This window comes from Coturnix japonica, chromosome 3 (genome assembly GCF_054131305.1).
Source record: "Coturnix japonica strain WE chromosome 3, WE-NBRP24, whole genome shotgun sequence".
NCBI classification, from domain to species: domain Eukaryota; kingdom Metazoa; phylum Chordata; class Aves; order Galliformes; family Phasianidae; genus Coturnix; species Coturnix japonica.
Window position 1 is genome coordinate 19353364 of NC_140665.1, and position 18570 is coordinate 19371933.

The 18570-nt window shown below is 36.0% G+C and overlaps 1 protein-coding gene across 1 annotated transcript in view; it reads right to left on the reverse strand.

Moving 5' to 3' along the window:
- Window positions 1-18570, reverse strand: part of USH2A (usherin) — a 342112-nt gene that overhangs the window by 82712 nt on the left and 240830 nt on the right. Inside the window, exons 44-49 of the mRNA XM_085542932.1 lie at window positions 17843-18006; window positions 15815-16024; window positions 14225-14427; window positions 12261-12373; window positions 7662-7854; window positions 1419-1587 (exon numbers count right to left, since the gene is read on the reverse strand). Coding sequence (XP_085399058.1) covers window positions 1419-1587; window positions 7662-7854; window positions 12261-12373; window positions 14225-14427; window positions 15815-16024; window positions 17843-18006 — 1052 coding nt within the window. The remainder of the gene's footprint in view (window positions 1-1418; window positions 1588-7661; window positions 7855-12260; window positions 12374-14224; window positions 14428-15814; window positions 16025-17842; window positions 18007-18570) is intronic.

Consider the following 18570-nt stretch of genomic DNA (forward strand, 5'->3'; position numbering starts at 1 on the left):
TGTGGTTTTAGACATAAGACACAAAGGATCAGTAATCTTCTCATTAACCTCTCAAAATGGGATCCATTCCAAGCTAGGCTTGAAAATGCTCTTGCTCTGAAAAGTACTACGCAGTCTTACCAGTTAATTGTTATCCTTATCAAACAATGACCCACATTAACATTTAGCTTCAGATTATTAGCATATTTATAAAAATAAAAAAGAAAATGAAAAGAAAATGAAAAGAAAAAAAAAATGACCAACACTGTTCATGTTGCTGCCCTTTAGAGTATGGAAAAAGAGAAAGCAGCAAGTGTATTCAAGAAAAAAAATAATGCTTAAAATCATGTTGAGATTTCATGCTTCTGGACTGCTGACTGAAGAACTACTTTCAGATATAAGACATTCTGTTTCATTGTACTTTTCTTTCTTGATCTAAACAACATTAAGCTAGTTAGCATAGACCACTGGCTGGGGACAAGGGTCACAGTATAATCTTTCCATTTTAGTACACTGAAATTAATGAGGCCAGCAAAATACTCTTCTCTGGTTCTTCCATATGATAGCACTTTTTTCTGATGACATAATGAAAGACATTCTAATATTGTGATATATTAATTACTTTTCAAGAGATCAGAACTTAGGACATGCTGAACGTGCTGGCAAAAATTCAAGCATTTCTGAGCACAGGGAATGTGTGCCAGTTCATGAGTAATGGAAGCATTTTAGCTCCTGATCTGACAGCGGCCTACAAAGAGATATACGCTCTGAACAATGCCCCACAAAAACTTTCTTCCCTCTTTTCTTTCCTTCTCCATGTCAAAAATCTACCAACCACCAGGAAAAACAAACTGGAATACAGCACAGAAGCATAGTTTTTGGCAAATTCTCCAACAATTCTTAGATTCAGACAGTGCAATCCACCTTAAGAAAGGAATTGATTTCCATCAAAAATAATACATGTAGTTTGATACAAAACATGGTAAAAATAAATGGCAGAAAATACTGTAGAATATGTAACATGCGGTATCAACCCTAAATGCTAACAGTGATGGCCAGGGAAAGTCACAAGGGGTCAAGTCAAGCAGAGAACTAAACTGCACCACTAAATTGCCTGATGGTGTTCCTATTAGGCAGAACTGCCTTCCCTATTATTTGGCACTTACTGCAATTAAATATAGTTTGGTATAAATTAGTTCTCTGGGAAATGACCCAACAAACAGGTTTTATCAATTAAGCCTTTATTACATAAAGTGTGCTGTATTTAGAAGACAAAGTGCAATTTTCTTTGCTTATCCCACCAAACACAACCTTAGAAGACACCAGAAATCTTGATAAATCCCACATTTATTGCTATGTTTTCATTCTCCTTGGTTTAACAGATACATCAACTTTGTTGTTTTGTTTCTTTCAAGCACTTGAAAGGAGTTGTCTCTTACCTACTAATACCCTAGTGTAATAACCACCACAGCACTGATGTTTCGGTTGCACAGTGTGTATCTGACCACCACAGCAAACCCCTGGTGAATTAAGAATAAATGGAATGTACTTGTCCTCGCAGCATTGGAAGCCAGGTTTATTGTCGTGCAGAATCCCATTACAACATACCTAAAAGTAGTTTAAAATAAAAATCAGTAAGGCAATATCTGTTAAACAGAACATAACGTGTTCACTGACAAAACAATGTATATGAAAAATGCATACAAAACATCCAAGTACAGACACTAATCTGACTGCAGTCAAATAAAATGTAACTTGGCTAAAATCCTGTGCCCTCCAGCATTATCAGACTTCAATAAACTACTGTATATCTGACAGAATGCTGCAATTTTGTGGCCTTCAACCATACTGCACCTTAATAAAATAGTCCATTAACATGAATCATCTCCATATGCCTTGCAGGCTGTTTGAGTCTCTCAATGTGGAGTAGATTGTAGTACATAGATATAAGACACCACCGCACTGCTCTTTCCTTTTCTATCCTATTATTTACTCATTTATGAGGAGACATATCTGAAACCCTTATAACAACAACAAAAAGAAACAGTTTCCCAATATGACCTCTTACTTTTCTTTTCTTTTCTTTTCTTTTCTTTTCTTTTTTTTTTTTTTTTTTTTTTTTTTTCATTTTAAAATATGTGGGATCTTCTGCAGTTCTTCAGTCAACATGATCTAAAGAGAGTAGCATTTCTATAAGAATCTCAGGTTGTTGTTTTACTGTTGGGCTGGTTGGATGTTTTGTGGTTTTTATTTTTCAAAATGACACTTACATAGAAATAAATTTCGAAAAGGTCTTTTAACTGAGGACTTTTTGCTAGGTGTTGTCAAGAAAATTAAGTGCTTGAACAATCAAGTAATTACTTCCACACTTATTCCTGTGTAAATTGAGTGACACAACGTACACAGAACATCATATAGAGCAGGCAGCAGAACAATTGTAAAAAATGTAACCTCAGAGCCCACAGTCAGTGTAACCTGCATTAGCCAGAAGGATGCTTCTTGCAATTAGACTGAGAATGGCAGCATGGCACAGACTATGAAGCAGAGTTGCTCAGTTTTGTTTTTTTTTCTTTCTTTTCACATGGAGCATTTCCACCTTTTACAGTAACCATCTAACCAGTTCTAACCATTAAATTCTTGAATACATAAACAATACTTTTTTCCTGGATTTTATGTGGATAATGCCTTTATACAATCTCCCCTTAGAATATCAGGCTAGGTTCCGAAGTCACAACATACAAGACATCAAACAGAACTAAAACAGCGCAGAAGGTGTTCCTCATTATATTTTGATGTTTTACAGCCTTATGTTTTGAACTGATGCATCGTTCTGGACTTTTTCAGCACACTTTCCCATTCAGCATCTCTGTTTTAGACTACCATGGTAGCTGAACTTTGTCATTTTTGCCTCAGGAAGAAGCTTCTCTCTTCAGGTCCTATTTTATTTTATTTTTGCTGTTCAACATGTCACTGATAACGTAATCCAATCTATTGATTTAATTAACCCACTGTTCTTCCAGATCATTAGTTAGGTTGTCAAATAAAACTCAGCTTTACGCCTCTTCTCTGCTTTGCATCTTTTGGATTTCATCTTCTAAGTCTGGCACACATTCCATGCTGAGTTTTTAAAAATATCAAATCAAGTACCACCATGACACTGCCCCGAGAACATATATATTTAGCAACAACTCTTGATACCCCTAAGGACACTCCTCAAGACATCAGAGCCTGTAAATGCTGTACCTGCCTGTGCCAAAGGAGGCAAGATACATCTTTCTTACATATTCTTTGTCCTGACTTCCGTGCCATCTGGGATTTTTCCTCCCTCTGTTATCTGTTTCATCTAATTTCTCTGTTTTAATAGTTTTTATTTGCACTAATATTCAGCCCAAGGATTTTGCATTATCGATCTATAAAATGAAATGCATTCAAGTAATGCTAAAATTATGTCATAGTCAAAGAAGAAAAGCAAATGGATTGAAAGCTATAGAGGCAAAAGGTTATTATTATCTCATACTCTCAGATCTCAAAATGACAGTACCCACTGTATGGTGTAACTGTGCTTGGAATCAGAACCCTGGTGGCAATCAGATACAGCGACACCAACATTTTAGGCAAGCCTGAGTGAGATCTCACTCTCACAAACGGAGATGAATCCTTGATGTATCTTGCTAACTAGAAGATCCCTTTTACCTGTGGAGATGAAATAAGACACTCGTTTTAAGCTAACATGGGAGCCCTTAAAAGTATTGGTAGACTCAGTTACTCATAAATTAATCCTATATATATTCTCCCATCCAAGCATCCAAGCACATGGAGGGACTGTGACCCAGGAGCACTGGGACTGGGCATGGCTTGGCATAAGAAAGGATTATTATGATATCTGAGAAAAGCCCAATTAACTAAGACTGTACTGCTGAGTAAACAGATATTAACATGATTGCACTCTTTTTTTTCTCTCTCTCTCTCTCTTTTTTTTTTTTTTTAATTATTATTTTTGAGAATATGTTAAAATAGTCCAAATTTACCTATGCAACTAGGTTTTATAAAAATTTTGTCATCCTCGATCCTTCTGCTTGCTGAAGGCTTTGTTGAAGGATGTTATCTAGCCTTATGGACACATGCCAGTTAAGCTAGGACTGATTTACTCGAATAAACAGATGTGCTAGGCAGCCATGTTTATCCTTCCTGTCAAACACTTGCTGCCAAAGCCACTTTGTGAAATAGCAATTCACAAAACACTCTAAGGAATTCCTATTAGCTACTAGAGTTCATTAAAAATTTCTGCCCGTGGAGCAAACACCAGAGAAATGATTGACCCATCATGTTCTCATGTGAGAGAATATTTTAAATTAGCAAAGCTCATTCTTTTTTACTTAAATTATCCCAGAATCTATTCAAACAAATTTTCCCCCCTAACTATACATATTCATCTGTTTCCAAAACTGCTGTTCCCTTTCAGAAATTGGTATAGCCTTAGATCAAAAAAGCTTGAACAGAAATTACTGCTATTCTGTTACAAATCACTAAACATTATCTTACTAAAATGAGTTTAATTTCCTGACTTTCAGGTGTGTTACAAAACACATTGTATCTGAAGGGTTCCCTTTCCAAAGGTTCTCTAAGCCTGAAAGAAAATGAAAAGACTTCACAAAATTGCTAGCATTAACAGTCAGTTTTACATAAATATTGACATAATATCCTTCATCAGTGTTTAGATGCGTTCATTCTCTCTCCTGGAAATCACAATTGTCAAGCTAGTTATCAAGCCACTATTTTGCTCCTACTGAATTTTTTTTTTAACAAGTGGCACATGTTAATATGATGAGTGAAGGGGTAGGCCTATTCTTCCTGGTTACTTTTGATTAGTTCACTAACTGCAGATTTATATAGCTTCTTGCTACTGACAATAAAAAGTACTGGAGCTGTATTAACACCTTCTGTCAGAATCCTTTTAATTGTTGACATTCACACCCCTAACCCAATGAGTATGGAAATTATTAGCCCTTGCACCACTATTTTAATTACATTTTTACTGTACCTGTCCCATTATTTTCAGTGCTCACCCCGAGATGCCAGTAACAGCAGGACAGTTCAGGGCTACAAGGACAAGGAAGGAAGGCAGGCCTTCCCCACCAAAGTCAGTCCCTGATGAATGAAACTGGACTCCATCCCCTTGTTAATGGAAATACATTCCTCAATATTCTGTGCTATGTGCTCTCTAAACTGACATCTAATCTTAGATTCCAGTCATAACAGAGCTATGAAGCACACCCAACTGAAAACAGGGAGAGACGGGTAATTTTGGCTACTTGAAAACAGCCAAACAACACAGACTGGTTATTGCAAATAGCATCTGCAGGACATTGGGACCTGCCTGGCAGTCAGCAAAAGTCATCATGAGACAGTATTCTTGGCTGCTCTGAACAATTACACACAGCAATCTTTTAAAATTATTTTTGCACTCATGAGGTATACATCTATTCAGACCTGATTACAAGCACATAAATAATGACACCCGCCAGGGCATTTTGTTAGATCACGTTAGAACAACAAAGTTGTTCTTAGAACTAGTTTGTTCTTAGAACAAAGTCTGAAACACTGTAGCAGAACAACAGAAAACAACTAGAAACAAGAGGTACAGATTTGAGGAAAGCTTGTTTGGGATAGTAAGGATGTTTTTTCATCTTTATTAGGCTTACTATCAGGAATGTACGTAAGAGTTGTCTCTTTTAGTGGAAAGGTCCATTTGTTCTTTCAGGGATTCCCAAGATAGCTCTGAGCAATATGGTGTATTTACACAGCACAGTGCTGTGCAGAGATACTAGCCTGGACCCTAACTGGAGCACACACATACTAGTGCCACCCTTTGTCCACCCTTTGTGTGAACATTATAACTGGTATAGTGTGACAGTGAATCCAGTAAAAGTGTGAGAGAGAGCTGCTATATAAGCTACCATGTTACCCCTATCCAAGACTAGTGTAAAGCAAAAAGGGACATTTCAGGAGCTCTGTTACAGACATTTTAGATCACTGATGGTACACCGAGCAAACTAAACAAAAAACTAAACAAAGCATCAGGTGGGGAGTTTCAGTCTTCACTGACAAAAATTACTGCCATGTCTTTTTCTATGAGTGCTTCAGTTTCCAAAGAATCTACCAGTCACTTACATGTTTTCTACCTAATGAATTAGCACCCATTTATAACCCCCCTCCCATCTACCACCATTTCTGACTACTGGGTGCAAAGGAAAAATAAATGTCTCTTCTTACTTCCTCCAGTTGTGTGAGTATAGCAATACTACATTAAATCATGGCACAGTTAAAGTTAGTGATGCATTCAGGTATACAGAAACCATCACAGTAAACAATGTACTATCATCAGAGAAAAACTTAAAGTTGGGAACCTATAATAATAAATTGAAAAACTGACACTCCTGAAGACTCAACGTTATCATAAATTTACAAAATTATTGAAAAAGTAAAAATGCAGAAGATGTCTTAAAATTTATCTAATACAAATTTTACTTATACATATGCTAGAAGATCTACTAAAATGTCTACTAAGCTAAAAACATGAAATAAGTAAATTCACCATTTAGAACAAAAAACTTCCTATAATTTACTTGCAAAGATTAAGAACTACAGATATTTAGTACAGCACTGCTTTCATGGGAATACAAAAGCTAAGGCTGTGTTGACTGGGATAATTTATATTTTGATTTGAACCCCTCATATAACTCACTTCCTTAATTACTGTCTTGTCTGATAGGGAATCTTGTGAGTACGCATTGTTTGCCTTAGTCACAGAGCATGTGATGATGCTTTTGACAAATAGGGACACTATTTCATTACATTAAATCTTACTTTCAAACTAAGAGATTTCTCCCTCATTTGTCAATAAAAACCATTACAGACTTCTGCTATGCTATTGATCCTACTCCTAAACAGGAACTAATATGAAGATTAACCTGCAAATAGCCATAATTTAAAAATACATCTGACAAATCACAATGGATCTCATTCGGGGCTGCTCATCACTGTCATGTAATAACCACCCACTTGTAGCTGAATCTAAATAGATTTTCTGAATAGAAGAATCTAGTCATTCAGTCAAGGAAGAATTTGGGGGTGTCGGGAACAACAAAAGAAGCAATTTTAATGACCACCGTTTGCCATGCAGGGTTTGAGAAATGATTCCTCACATACAGAGAATATACTTTTACTGCTGTTTTTGAAATATTTTTGAAGCGCACAGTCTGGCTTGGTTTCCTCTGCAAAGAGTTTAGCTTGTATATATTAAAGCCACTGTGACTTTAAAATAACAAGCCGTAAATGAAAGCAAGCAGTGGACTTGTTTCAAAATTATACTGTTGCTTCAAACTGCAGTGCCAATGTAAGACACATAGCAGAAATGTTAACCTGTTCATGTTTTCTGAAAGGAGAAATGAAGTCAGCAGTCATGAACAACAGAATCACTTGCCCTCAGCTGTCTAACAAACATCCATATATGATTTTAAACACACTTCAAGAAATGTATCAGAGTTTCATTCATAAAATGATAGAAGAAACAGAATCCTCCACTCCTCTTCCTCTGATAGCTAAGGATGATTGTCCTAGAAACACTTGTTTCTAAAAGTATAATTCTTCCTTATATCACTAACTTAAAAATACACATGTACCTTCATCTCTGGATGATAGCACACTTCTCCACAGACATTTTCATGCTTCTTACATTCAAGAGAAATGCACATTCCAGTATTTATGCTGCTCCTCGCTGCTGGAGTACACCTCTTAAATGCTTTACGTAAGACTTCATATCCTAAGATAATGCCATTTGGCTGTCCAGGTGAAACCCAGTTGATTTGAAGAGATCTGTGAAAAGCAGAAAATTAATATATGTTAAATTATTTCAAGTATTTGTGTTTCTGCAGATACTTAGCACTTAGCAGTTCCAATTTATACTATTTCACCTAGAGTGAAATATTTCAAATATCCAAAATATTCATCTGGATGGTGCATTTCACAACTTCTCTATTTTCCAAAAGGTGCAAATGTATCAACAGTTGTCAAAACTCAGGGAAAATTAATTGCTCATGCAACCCAGGCCTTTAAAAGTGGCTTTTTAAAAGACATTCCTTTCACCCTTCTGAAAACATGTGTATAATAAACTAGCATTCCAAGCATTTCAGTTCACTGGTATAAGAAAGGATTCATCATGCTTTCTTGGTGCTCTAACAAGAACGGTTGTGTACATGAACTGTAGTCAAGGCTGGAGTGACCATTCCATCCCTGGAAGGACAGGCAGCTTGGAAACTGAAGACCACTCCTAGGATATGAGGTATAACCAATGCAGCTGTTCAGACACTATTAAGAGGAGATCTGCACTCAGTTTGCCTTTTCACTACTTAAAAAAGGCAAAAAATGAGTCTTGCTCTGAAACTTTTAACACATAAAAGAAAGTAAGAATTCATCACATCACTAAGCAGCAGATCTCTTCTGTGCTTAAATACTTTAATTGACACAATTAAAAGTTAAAAAACAAAGCAAGAATTTATAACAAGTAAAACTCAAGAATTCTGTCTGTGAGAAGAAAAGTAAGGCTGCAGCTGCCCGCAGAAGACTGTAAAAATCCTGTTCTTGATTTCAAGTTTGATATAAAGCCATCATCAATTTGAGGAAAGTATCTTTGGGAAGAATTACGTTAAGCTGTAGTAGGCTCATCATTACTGAAAATATGCAGGTGTTAGCTCCAAAATCTCATTTAATATTACAACAAATGTCTCAAAAAAGACATTAAAAACACAGATTTTCTCTGTCTTTTATAATGTACATATTTTACACGGATACTTCAAATGAAAACTTCTAGCATAATCTGGAACTTTGCATAAGACAGCAATTTCATTCACTATAACATTTTCTTTGGCTAGAGAGGTGATTCCAATACTATATGTAGATCAATCGGTAGATTTATAACACTGTGCAGTATATACTTAGGCTCCAAACATCTCTTTTTAATCTCCATGTCCCAATTACACAGACACTGTCTGAATGCCAGTTCCATGATAAATTAGCATTAATTTGAAGTGAAAATATTACCACGAAACAGCGGTTGCTGAGATAAACGTTAACATCTTAACAGAATTAAAGGAAATGAACTATTACTTCACTTTGTAAGATATAAACAGAAGAATAAACATTGTAACAAGCCTTTGGAAACACAAATTAATGTCACCTGTGAAAGAATTACTTCGTAGGTGGCTTGTAGAGGCACCGTTTTCACTCCAGAATTTTCATCTGAACCACAGAGTTAATTCTGTAGTCCATACATGACTGGTTTGTGTTCATTAAGAGAGGAGATTTAGTCTGGATTTAAGAAAGAAGTGTTTTACAGTCAGGTTGGTGAGGCACTGGCATATGTTGTCCATAGAAGTGGTGGATGTCCCATCTGTGGAGATGCTCAAGGTAAGGCTGGAGGTGCTCCGAGAACCCTGATCTGCTTTAGGTGTCCCTTTTCAGTGCAGGGGACATTCTTAAGATATGGAGCACTGATATTATTAACGACCTGGGGTTCAAATACTCTCCCCATCATGAGTTCACACGTACTCCACAACCATTTCAACATTACAGCAAAGTAGTTAAATATTTCTCATAGCATAAATTGCTGTGCTGACATTATTAGAGAAACAATATTACACAGTAGATAAAGTCTCTTGAAGAGCTGTGTATAATCCACATAAAATCCACTATGTACCAGGATTAGGAAAGAAATAAGCATCCCATGTTTAGTTAGTTTTCAGGTAGAAAGTCTTTACTCAGAGGGTGGTGAAGCCCAGAGAAGCTGTGGTGCTCCATCCCTGGAGGCTCTTAAGACCAGGTTGAATGGAGTCCTGCATATTTTGAGCTCATGGGTGGCAGGCCTTCCCATGGCGAGGCATAGGGCTGGGTGGCTTTGAGGTCCTTTCCAAACCAAGCCATTCTACGTATAATTTCAAACAGAAAGGAGTATTTTAATGCAAAATGAAATGTTACAATAAGCACTTAATCCACTACAAAAATTTTAAGCACTCACAGGTAGGGAGTATGCAGAGAACTTTCTAATCTGTGCAGTAAAATGCACTGCTTCTCTATAGGGACAAACCCTGAAGTCCTAACTCAAAACAACAGACTCTCAATTTCTATGCAATTTGTACCTACCTAAAGATGGTCAGTACCACACCTCCACAATCTTCTATAGCCCAGAATACCATAACTATGAGAAGATAAAAAACTAGAATCTGTCTTCAGGACTGGGTTTCATACTGTTTTCTATTTGAAGTTTGGCATTATAAAATAACCATTCCAGGACTGCGACCTTTTGTGCCAAGTTTCAGCCTGAAGCTGAGTTATTAACTGCAAAGGGTGGAAAAGCAAGATATTTATAATGGCTTTGGTGGTGTAACCTTCATTAGAGCAGTCTGGATGGAGCTGCTACCAGAAAGACTTCTTAGAAGTTGGTGGCTGAAATTATAATTTATGTCATGCAGCACCTTGAGGCAAATTTTAAAACAATTATTTGCAAATGCTACAAAGACATTATCCCACAGCATTCTCATCAATAATACAGCCCCCCAAACTGATTCAGAAGAGGAAAAAAAGCCATGATTCCAATTAAAGACGATAAACGGCATGATCTGTATTGTATCTCAGCTATCCCATGAGCCTATAGTGTAGACATGTTTTTTATCCCTCTGTCTGATGACATTAAAATGTACTCTTGTCTACACAAACTGTTTTTTCTCCAACCTTCCTCTTTTATGGAGGATAAATAAGCGAAATTCATATTCAGCCTAGCACCTGCTGAAGCTGTCAGCTGTAGTGTTTGTCATATTTCAATCAAAGCTGAAGCCAGACAGTCATTTTTATACTGCACAATCCTTACATACTCGAGGACCAGAATTAATGAATTAGCTATTGATTAAATTCCACTCTAGCAAATCCACCGTGGCAAATAAATGAACTACCCGGGGCACGTGTAGGCCACGGCCAGACATGTCCGGGCAATCGATCAGTAGTTAGTATTCTTTTGGGATATAAGAACAGCTGATGATAATATGACATGTAGGAAAAGGCAGTGTAGAAACAGAGCCTGCTTCTGGCTGAGCAGATTATAAAGTAGGAAGGCATTTTTGATCCTTTTGCATTCATGTGTTATGACATATTTAGTCTATATATAATAGCAGAAACATGCATAAGTGTTTGCAGTACAGACAATACAGACAAAGGCATAAATAAGTTAAAGCCAAGGGCAAAAGATGGGATCCCGAATTGAGTCCTTATCATCAAACAAGCTTTGACTATATCTGTATGTGTGACAGAAAAATAGCAAGCTTAATTTCACCCGTGTACAAAGACAAATGCTGAATTCAAACAAAATGTAGAAATGATAAACAGCAAACTAAGTCTTTAAGACCCTGGAGGAGCAAATCCATTCTGCTGGCCATTTCAGAAGGTTCAGTTGTTAGATTTGTTATTTACAAAAACTATTTTTTTGTTGTTGTTGTTTGTTTCTACAAAACTAATAGAGCTTATGAGCTTATTATGTTACTCCACCAGAAGTGTAATAAAATCACAGGAATAATAAAATACACGCAGGAGGTTAACTGTTTTATTGTTGGTATAATACTGAAAAATGTGCTATCGAGCCTTGCTTTAGTCTGACTTTGGAAGATATTAACTCCCATAGAATCACTGTATATGTTACTAGTTGGCACCTCCTAAATATTGCAAAACCGTTATTCCTTTCACAATTAAGAAGTTTGCCCATGCCTGTAGATTTGGTGGTTATGCAGATTGCAAACAATGGTTCAAGGAGACACAGATGTGTATGCCATTTAAGATAGCTTACTAATTTTTACTGTTGTGATGGGTGACTTCTTTTTACCCACAATTACTCTAAGTTTCCATTATCAGCAATGCATTGCTCCCAGAGCATTAATCTTCCTCTTCCTAACTGACAGCAAAATGTGATAATTTTCATTCCCCTACACTTCTTCTTTTAACTACTTCTACTTATGTCTTATTTATGATCCCAGCACAGTGATACCCAAATGGCTATAGACAACCAATCAAGAGGATATTTCTCCAGCTGCTCGTTTGGCCAAAAATTCTGATACCAAAAATAAAAACCATGGGTGGACCGTTATTTTTTTTTAATGTGCCTTATTCAATTGATCCCCATTCTAGACCTCACTCCACGCACAAATTGCTCTGATATATGCAGACCACTCTTAGCACAGTACCTTGAGCCAATTACATGAATAACGGGGGCTGGCAGCTGCTCTGGCTCATCTTCCACAGTTGTAATCTGGGTCCCATTGCTTCTCACACAGGCATAGACAGTACAAACTTCAATCTGATGAAGAAGAACGTGAGTTTCAATTACTCAGCTGCAGAAATTATTTAACTCTGCCAATCATTCAGATTTCTTTTGTCACCCAAAATGTTCTTATTTACTATGTAAAATTTCATGTAGCCAAGAAAATACAGCAACTTTGAGATAACTATCAGAAATATACTATGCTTTATCACATTTTTCCACCCTATTTGGAAAAAACATGCACACCTCTGAACTCTACTGCTATTCTATATTAAATTATCACTGACAGTGTTGCAGCAAATTTGTTATTGTGTATATATAAGCAGAATCTCATAAATAACATTGTAAAAAATCTCCATCTGTAATGAAATAGGAAGACAATAAACCAGGATAGTTTGATTTCGGTTAATCCATTTCATTTCATCCATTTCATTTTCCTACATGTACCACACATTCTGAAATAAAATTAAAGATAATTTTCCATAGTACCTTCTATTCCTTCATGTCTATGCTGGAAAAATTAGGCAAAAGAAAAAACTGCAAACAACTCATACACTTGGTTATTAAATATCTCACCACAATTAAAGCTTATTCTTTTTGGTTCTTGGAATTAAACTAAGCAGAGGCAAACTGAAAGAGCAAGAGAAGGGTAGTGACAGTATTTCTGTATTGGCAACAGAGATTGTTCAAAATAGAAGAGAACAACAACAACAAACAAACAAACAAACAACAACAACAAAAATGAGAATGCAGGAATGTAGGGAGATTACCAGTGAGATATAGGTGTATGTGTGTCCAAGATAATACTTCTTCCAAAACAAGAGGAACACAAAGAAAAACAAAACAGAGAAAAAACAACAACAACAAAAAGCTTATTTTGATTTTTCCTATCACACTGATTCAAATATAAGTCCAGTCTAAAAACTTAGAAAGTGTAAAAGAAACAATAATTAACATCACAAGCGACACACTGCGGCCATGGTAAATTAACAGCAAGGGTCTACAAGTGAGGCAGTAAACTGAATTTGCATTGTTATTGAGAAAAGACAAATGCATTTCCAGGCAGCATTCAGAAAGTCATACGTGTATTCATGGATGGAGGATTGCTGTTTCAGAGGGGCTGCAACATAGAAATCTGTTACAGTATGCCTGCCTCTGATGTTTATATACGGCATTTAATAACTGGATAGAAATTTTTCAGAACAAACTACACATGGCTGCTACAAAGTCTTCCTGAAATATAATGAAAGCTATTCCTGAACAAAATAGACAGAAGTAATTACAATCAAATGTCAAACACATTAATGCAATTCAAGGATGGAATGTATTGTATGTAAATACAATATGTATTTCTACTGCATATAGTATTTTTTATTTTTTTTTTGAGACAAAGATAGAGAAAGTGGATACAAAAAATGGATACAAAATGTTGTACTTATTAACAGCATAAGAACTACTACCATGATTTGAGAGATCAAGACTGCTCCATCCTCAGAAGAATGTGGAGAAAATAAATGATAAAAGGATGACAAATGCAATATCATTACTTCTTTGTGCTGATATATTATGCATGCCTGATGTTTCTAAAACAATTGCAATTTTCTTTTAATGAGTAGGAGTAGAATCTTTGCTTCTTTGTAATATGTGTTGGGGCTTTGCTAATGTTGTAGCACAGAGCATTTAGTGGAAAGTAAATGGAGTTTTGATGGTTTGAAAAAAGAAATAATGGAATTATGTGTTATGAGAAAAGTACACAGACCACAAACATGCTGAAAATGCCTTGTATATATATGTACACAAACACTAATGCAAATATATGGCCATGTATGTAAAGAAATTCATGAAATTCAGCTTGTATGCTACATAACACAAAAAAGATATTCTAACCTGTATATCGTATACAGTGAATGGAGACAAATCTGCTAAAAGAAAGGATCCAGGCTCGTTCATTCCAGTCTTGTACTGCTTATTGTTTACATAGATAGAGTACTCTGTGACAACACCATTCGGGTTTGAAGGCGATGTCCAGATGACACGTACAGCTGTACTGTTGATGATGACAACCTCTGGAGGGAACATGCCCTCAGGCTCTAGAAATAAAGGAAGAAACTGAATAAACTCCAGCTGTCTCTGCAAAAGCACTTGTTTAACCAAATGCAGATTAGTATTTAGGTTTAGCAAAGGGTTCACTGCTTATCTGCTTTCCTCTGATGAAGTTATCACAGTCTGTAGTCTTCTGTAAATTGGCTTATTATACTCTCAGTTAGAAACCATGAGAGCTGATGGTAAAATGCTTTATACCACCAGCATAGTGTCAATCATCAGTGGTATGTGGCCAGTGAGATATGATGATAAATTATTCACCCATCTGCAGTGCCAACACATAAACATTATTTTTATGTCTCCCCCAACTCCAATGTTTCCAATGGAGAGAAAAACAAAGCATTTTGCTTTTAAAGCAAAACCTGAGACCAAAATACTTTATGTCTGGTGGAACGTGACATTATCAGCCTTATAGCTGAAGCAAGATGAAGCAATATGCAGTATTGTCATTATGTAAATGGCTTTGAATGTTGATTACTATAGGTAATGATGAAGTCTAACACTTATTTAAAAAAGAAAGAAAAAAAAAAAAAAAAAAAAAGAAAAAACAAACCTTCCTTAGCGTTAAATTAAACAATTATTTAAGCATGTCAGAAATAACAATGCAAAGTCCTCTTTTTATCAAAAGAACCCATCTTTACCAGTTAAAAAATTGCCCTTGCAATCAATTCCATTTTATAAACAAAAGGTGCTGACCTTTGGCATCAGAAAGGAAATGGAATCCTTATTTAAAGGGCTTTACTAATGACCTGGAACACTTGCTTCTGAGGTAATGATTTTATAATGTTTATAATGAGACTTTATAAAGCAAAAAGATTAGAAAGACCATTCTAAACACATTTTAGATTCACTATTTTTTTTTTCTTAATCTTTTTTTTCCCCCTCATCCCTACCTCCTAACGCACATGCATTTGCTAACTGGCATAGAAATGACTCATAAAGTAATTTTCTCAGAGGCTGAACTTACACTTAGAGTTTCTGGTGACTCATGAAAGGCCCCCATATATGCCTGTCATGTCAAAAGCACATCGCTTCACAGAGCAAATCTTTAAAAAAAAACATTAATTGTTTTTAAATTCCCCCATTTATTGATAGGAACTCAGTTCCAAACTTAGCGTACACAGATGTATGTAGGATAAGATGAGAACAAACTGGGTTAATATCTGCTATTAGAGCTTTTGCTTCTGTCTCAGTGGGACCCTATATTGATCTACCACATGATGACAACCAGCACTTAAGCATTTTAGCGTTTTAGCCCTTTTTCCTCTTATACCGGAAATTTTATAATGGAAGGATGACTGATCTCAACCTTAACAAAAATCAATCAAATTCATTCTCAGAGTTTAAGTCAAGCTGCATTCACTGCTAACCAACCTCCATCTGAGGTGACCACGTGCACAACTTCACTGTTGATGCTGTGGGCTCCATTAAAAACTTGAAAGAATATTTCATAGTCTGTGTTGGGCTGCAAATCACCTATGACTATATAGTTTTCATCAGCCTCAATCCTCAGAGATCTTCCATCAGCAGTGGAATTCAAGGAGAGGATATAATATTCAACAGCTCCTTGCAAATCTTGTAGTGCTGAGAAAGGAAAAACATTTGGACAACAGAAGTATTCAGTCAGACAGTTTCTCTTCAAAAACGTTTATCTTGAAGACAAAAGCAGATTTTATGCAGACCTCCTTACTGTAAAATTATGCAAAGATTACATCAAGTAGTTTTATGTCCTCTCCCCTACACCAATAAGCAGAAAATGCTTTTCCAAATTTCTCAAAATAATTAAGAGCCCATCACCATACAGGGAAAGCTTTCTTCCTCTAAATGTCAACTAAATTACATGGAGAAGCCTGCTGCCAGCAATGATGCATGGACCTGCATTTCACCTCTGCAAAACAATGTCTCTCATCTGGACAGAAGGCAGACTGTCAAACCTTGCACTATGCTACTTGTTTAAGATGGGAAACAATGGCATACATATATTTTTCCTTTTCTGGCATGCAGAATACTGCATTCCTGTTTCGTTGCTTTAGCCATGGGAAACAAACATTACACTCAACATTACACAGGTGGCCATTCAGCCACAATGAAAATGGAAATCTATTGCTGTTACTTTAGAACAATCATGTAAGCATCTGTGTATAAATGCATCACACCATTGGAAGGATTATATTTACAGGGGAAAAAAGAAAAAAGTCTTACTTCTTTCTAAAGTGTGTTTTACCCAGTAGTAGCTTCCCCACTACTGAAAAGAAGAAAGAACAGTACTATTTTCTAGCTACACATGGAAGGAGATCCATTGGTCTGAGCTTGGTGAATAAGGAAGCTTCTCCATTTTATCAACCCAGATATAGTCTAATTTCATTTGTCCTGCAACTGCCTTTCCAGAAGAAATTAAGATGAATCTTTGAGCAGTGAAACATTGCTTCAGATGACATTGTTCCACTGAAGAGAACTCAGATAACTAAAACAAATTAAAAGCCAGAAATTTGTTGAAAGCCAAAAGCTTACATCTAAATTTAGTAATACACAGTTTTGTCATAGAAATTCTTATTGGAGCAATACATCATTTTTATTTTAAGTGGTACAAATTTAAAAAAAAAAAGAAAAAAAAGATGATAATTGTAACAGATGAAGTAATGAAATTTGCTAAGGTTTTCCAGTAATGAACAGGTCTGCCCTGGCATCTAAACTTTGCATTCACAAATGCATGTATATATTTATACATATATGGAGAAAATATCCAAAGGATGAATGAAAATAAAACCAGATTGCATTACCTACATCTAGAAGGTCAGAGGTTTAGATTACTAAGGTAATGAAACTTCAGTGAGCTGCTTCAGATCTATTACATTTGTCAGTTTTTATAAGCATGCTTTCTTCACACATGCAATTATAAAATAAAGACAATACATTTGTTGCAATTCACCACCCAGTCCTTATAAAATCATTTGCATGTAAGTCATGAAGAAATTCCTTACTGCTGCATTAGCTAACTAACTAGAGAAACTGGCTCAATCCATTTTAAGGTGCAGAGTAAAAGGAGAGAGAAACTGAATCCTCTCATCTTGAATGAACGTACATGTAGATTTTCATGCAAAGAGATGAAACATAACACAAAGACAACAGAAATTTAGGTGCTACGGTATTGATTCCTCATGAGCTTGCATTAACTAATTTTTTTGTTTTCATTATCCTCCTGCAGAAAATACTATATAATAAGTACAAACATGGCTGAGAAATAGCAAAAGGTGCACATTTTTTTTCCCCTCTCCTTTCAAGGACATTTAGTTGGATTATAAATCAAGACAAGGACTGTGTTTCCTATGAGAGCAAAGGAGACCAATGTAAGTGATGGCAGGTTAACATCTAGTTACTGGAATAAATAGTATGCATACTTACTTGGTTTTGACCATTCCACTTCTACAGCACTATGATTAACAGCACGTGCAATGAGGATACTTCCTTTCTCTGGTAATCCCGCTAATGTAGTAGCTATCACTTCTTCACTTGATGTATATCCTACCTCGTTGTGCACTACGAGCTTGTACTCATATGTTGTGTACCTGAGACATTTTAAAAATAATTACATGGAACAAAAAATGCAGAAGGAGAAAACATTTGTTTTAATACATCTGCCTGCATGAAAGTTTTGTTGTTCCTTTTTCCACCACCCCCTTCAGAAAATTGCAGCTGCATGCCTTGCACCAATGAAGGGCTGTCTTATTCTTGGAAATAATTTAGCACCATTAACATGGTAGCAAAAATAGAGCACGTTATTTCACTTCTTCATAGTTGTAGCTTCTGAGGTGTTGAGAGATTATAGCTCAATTCAATATGTAATTATAGCAGTGGCATCCTGCCAAAATTTGGATCAGAATTTAATCAAATGAGGCTTTTTTCCTCTTTTGGGAAACACATTGATTTTAACTTGCAGAATCTCATTTGTAAAAGTGATTCACCACGCAGTCAGGACTCTGCCACTGCAAAAACATGAAAAAAATCACCTAATAATGCAAATCCACTTAATAAAGTAATTTTCTTTGGAACTGTTCATATTGAACTTACACAGATTTATTAAATACTACATGTATATTTAGTAAATCAAGTGACTGTCACTCTGTAATTTA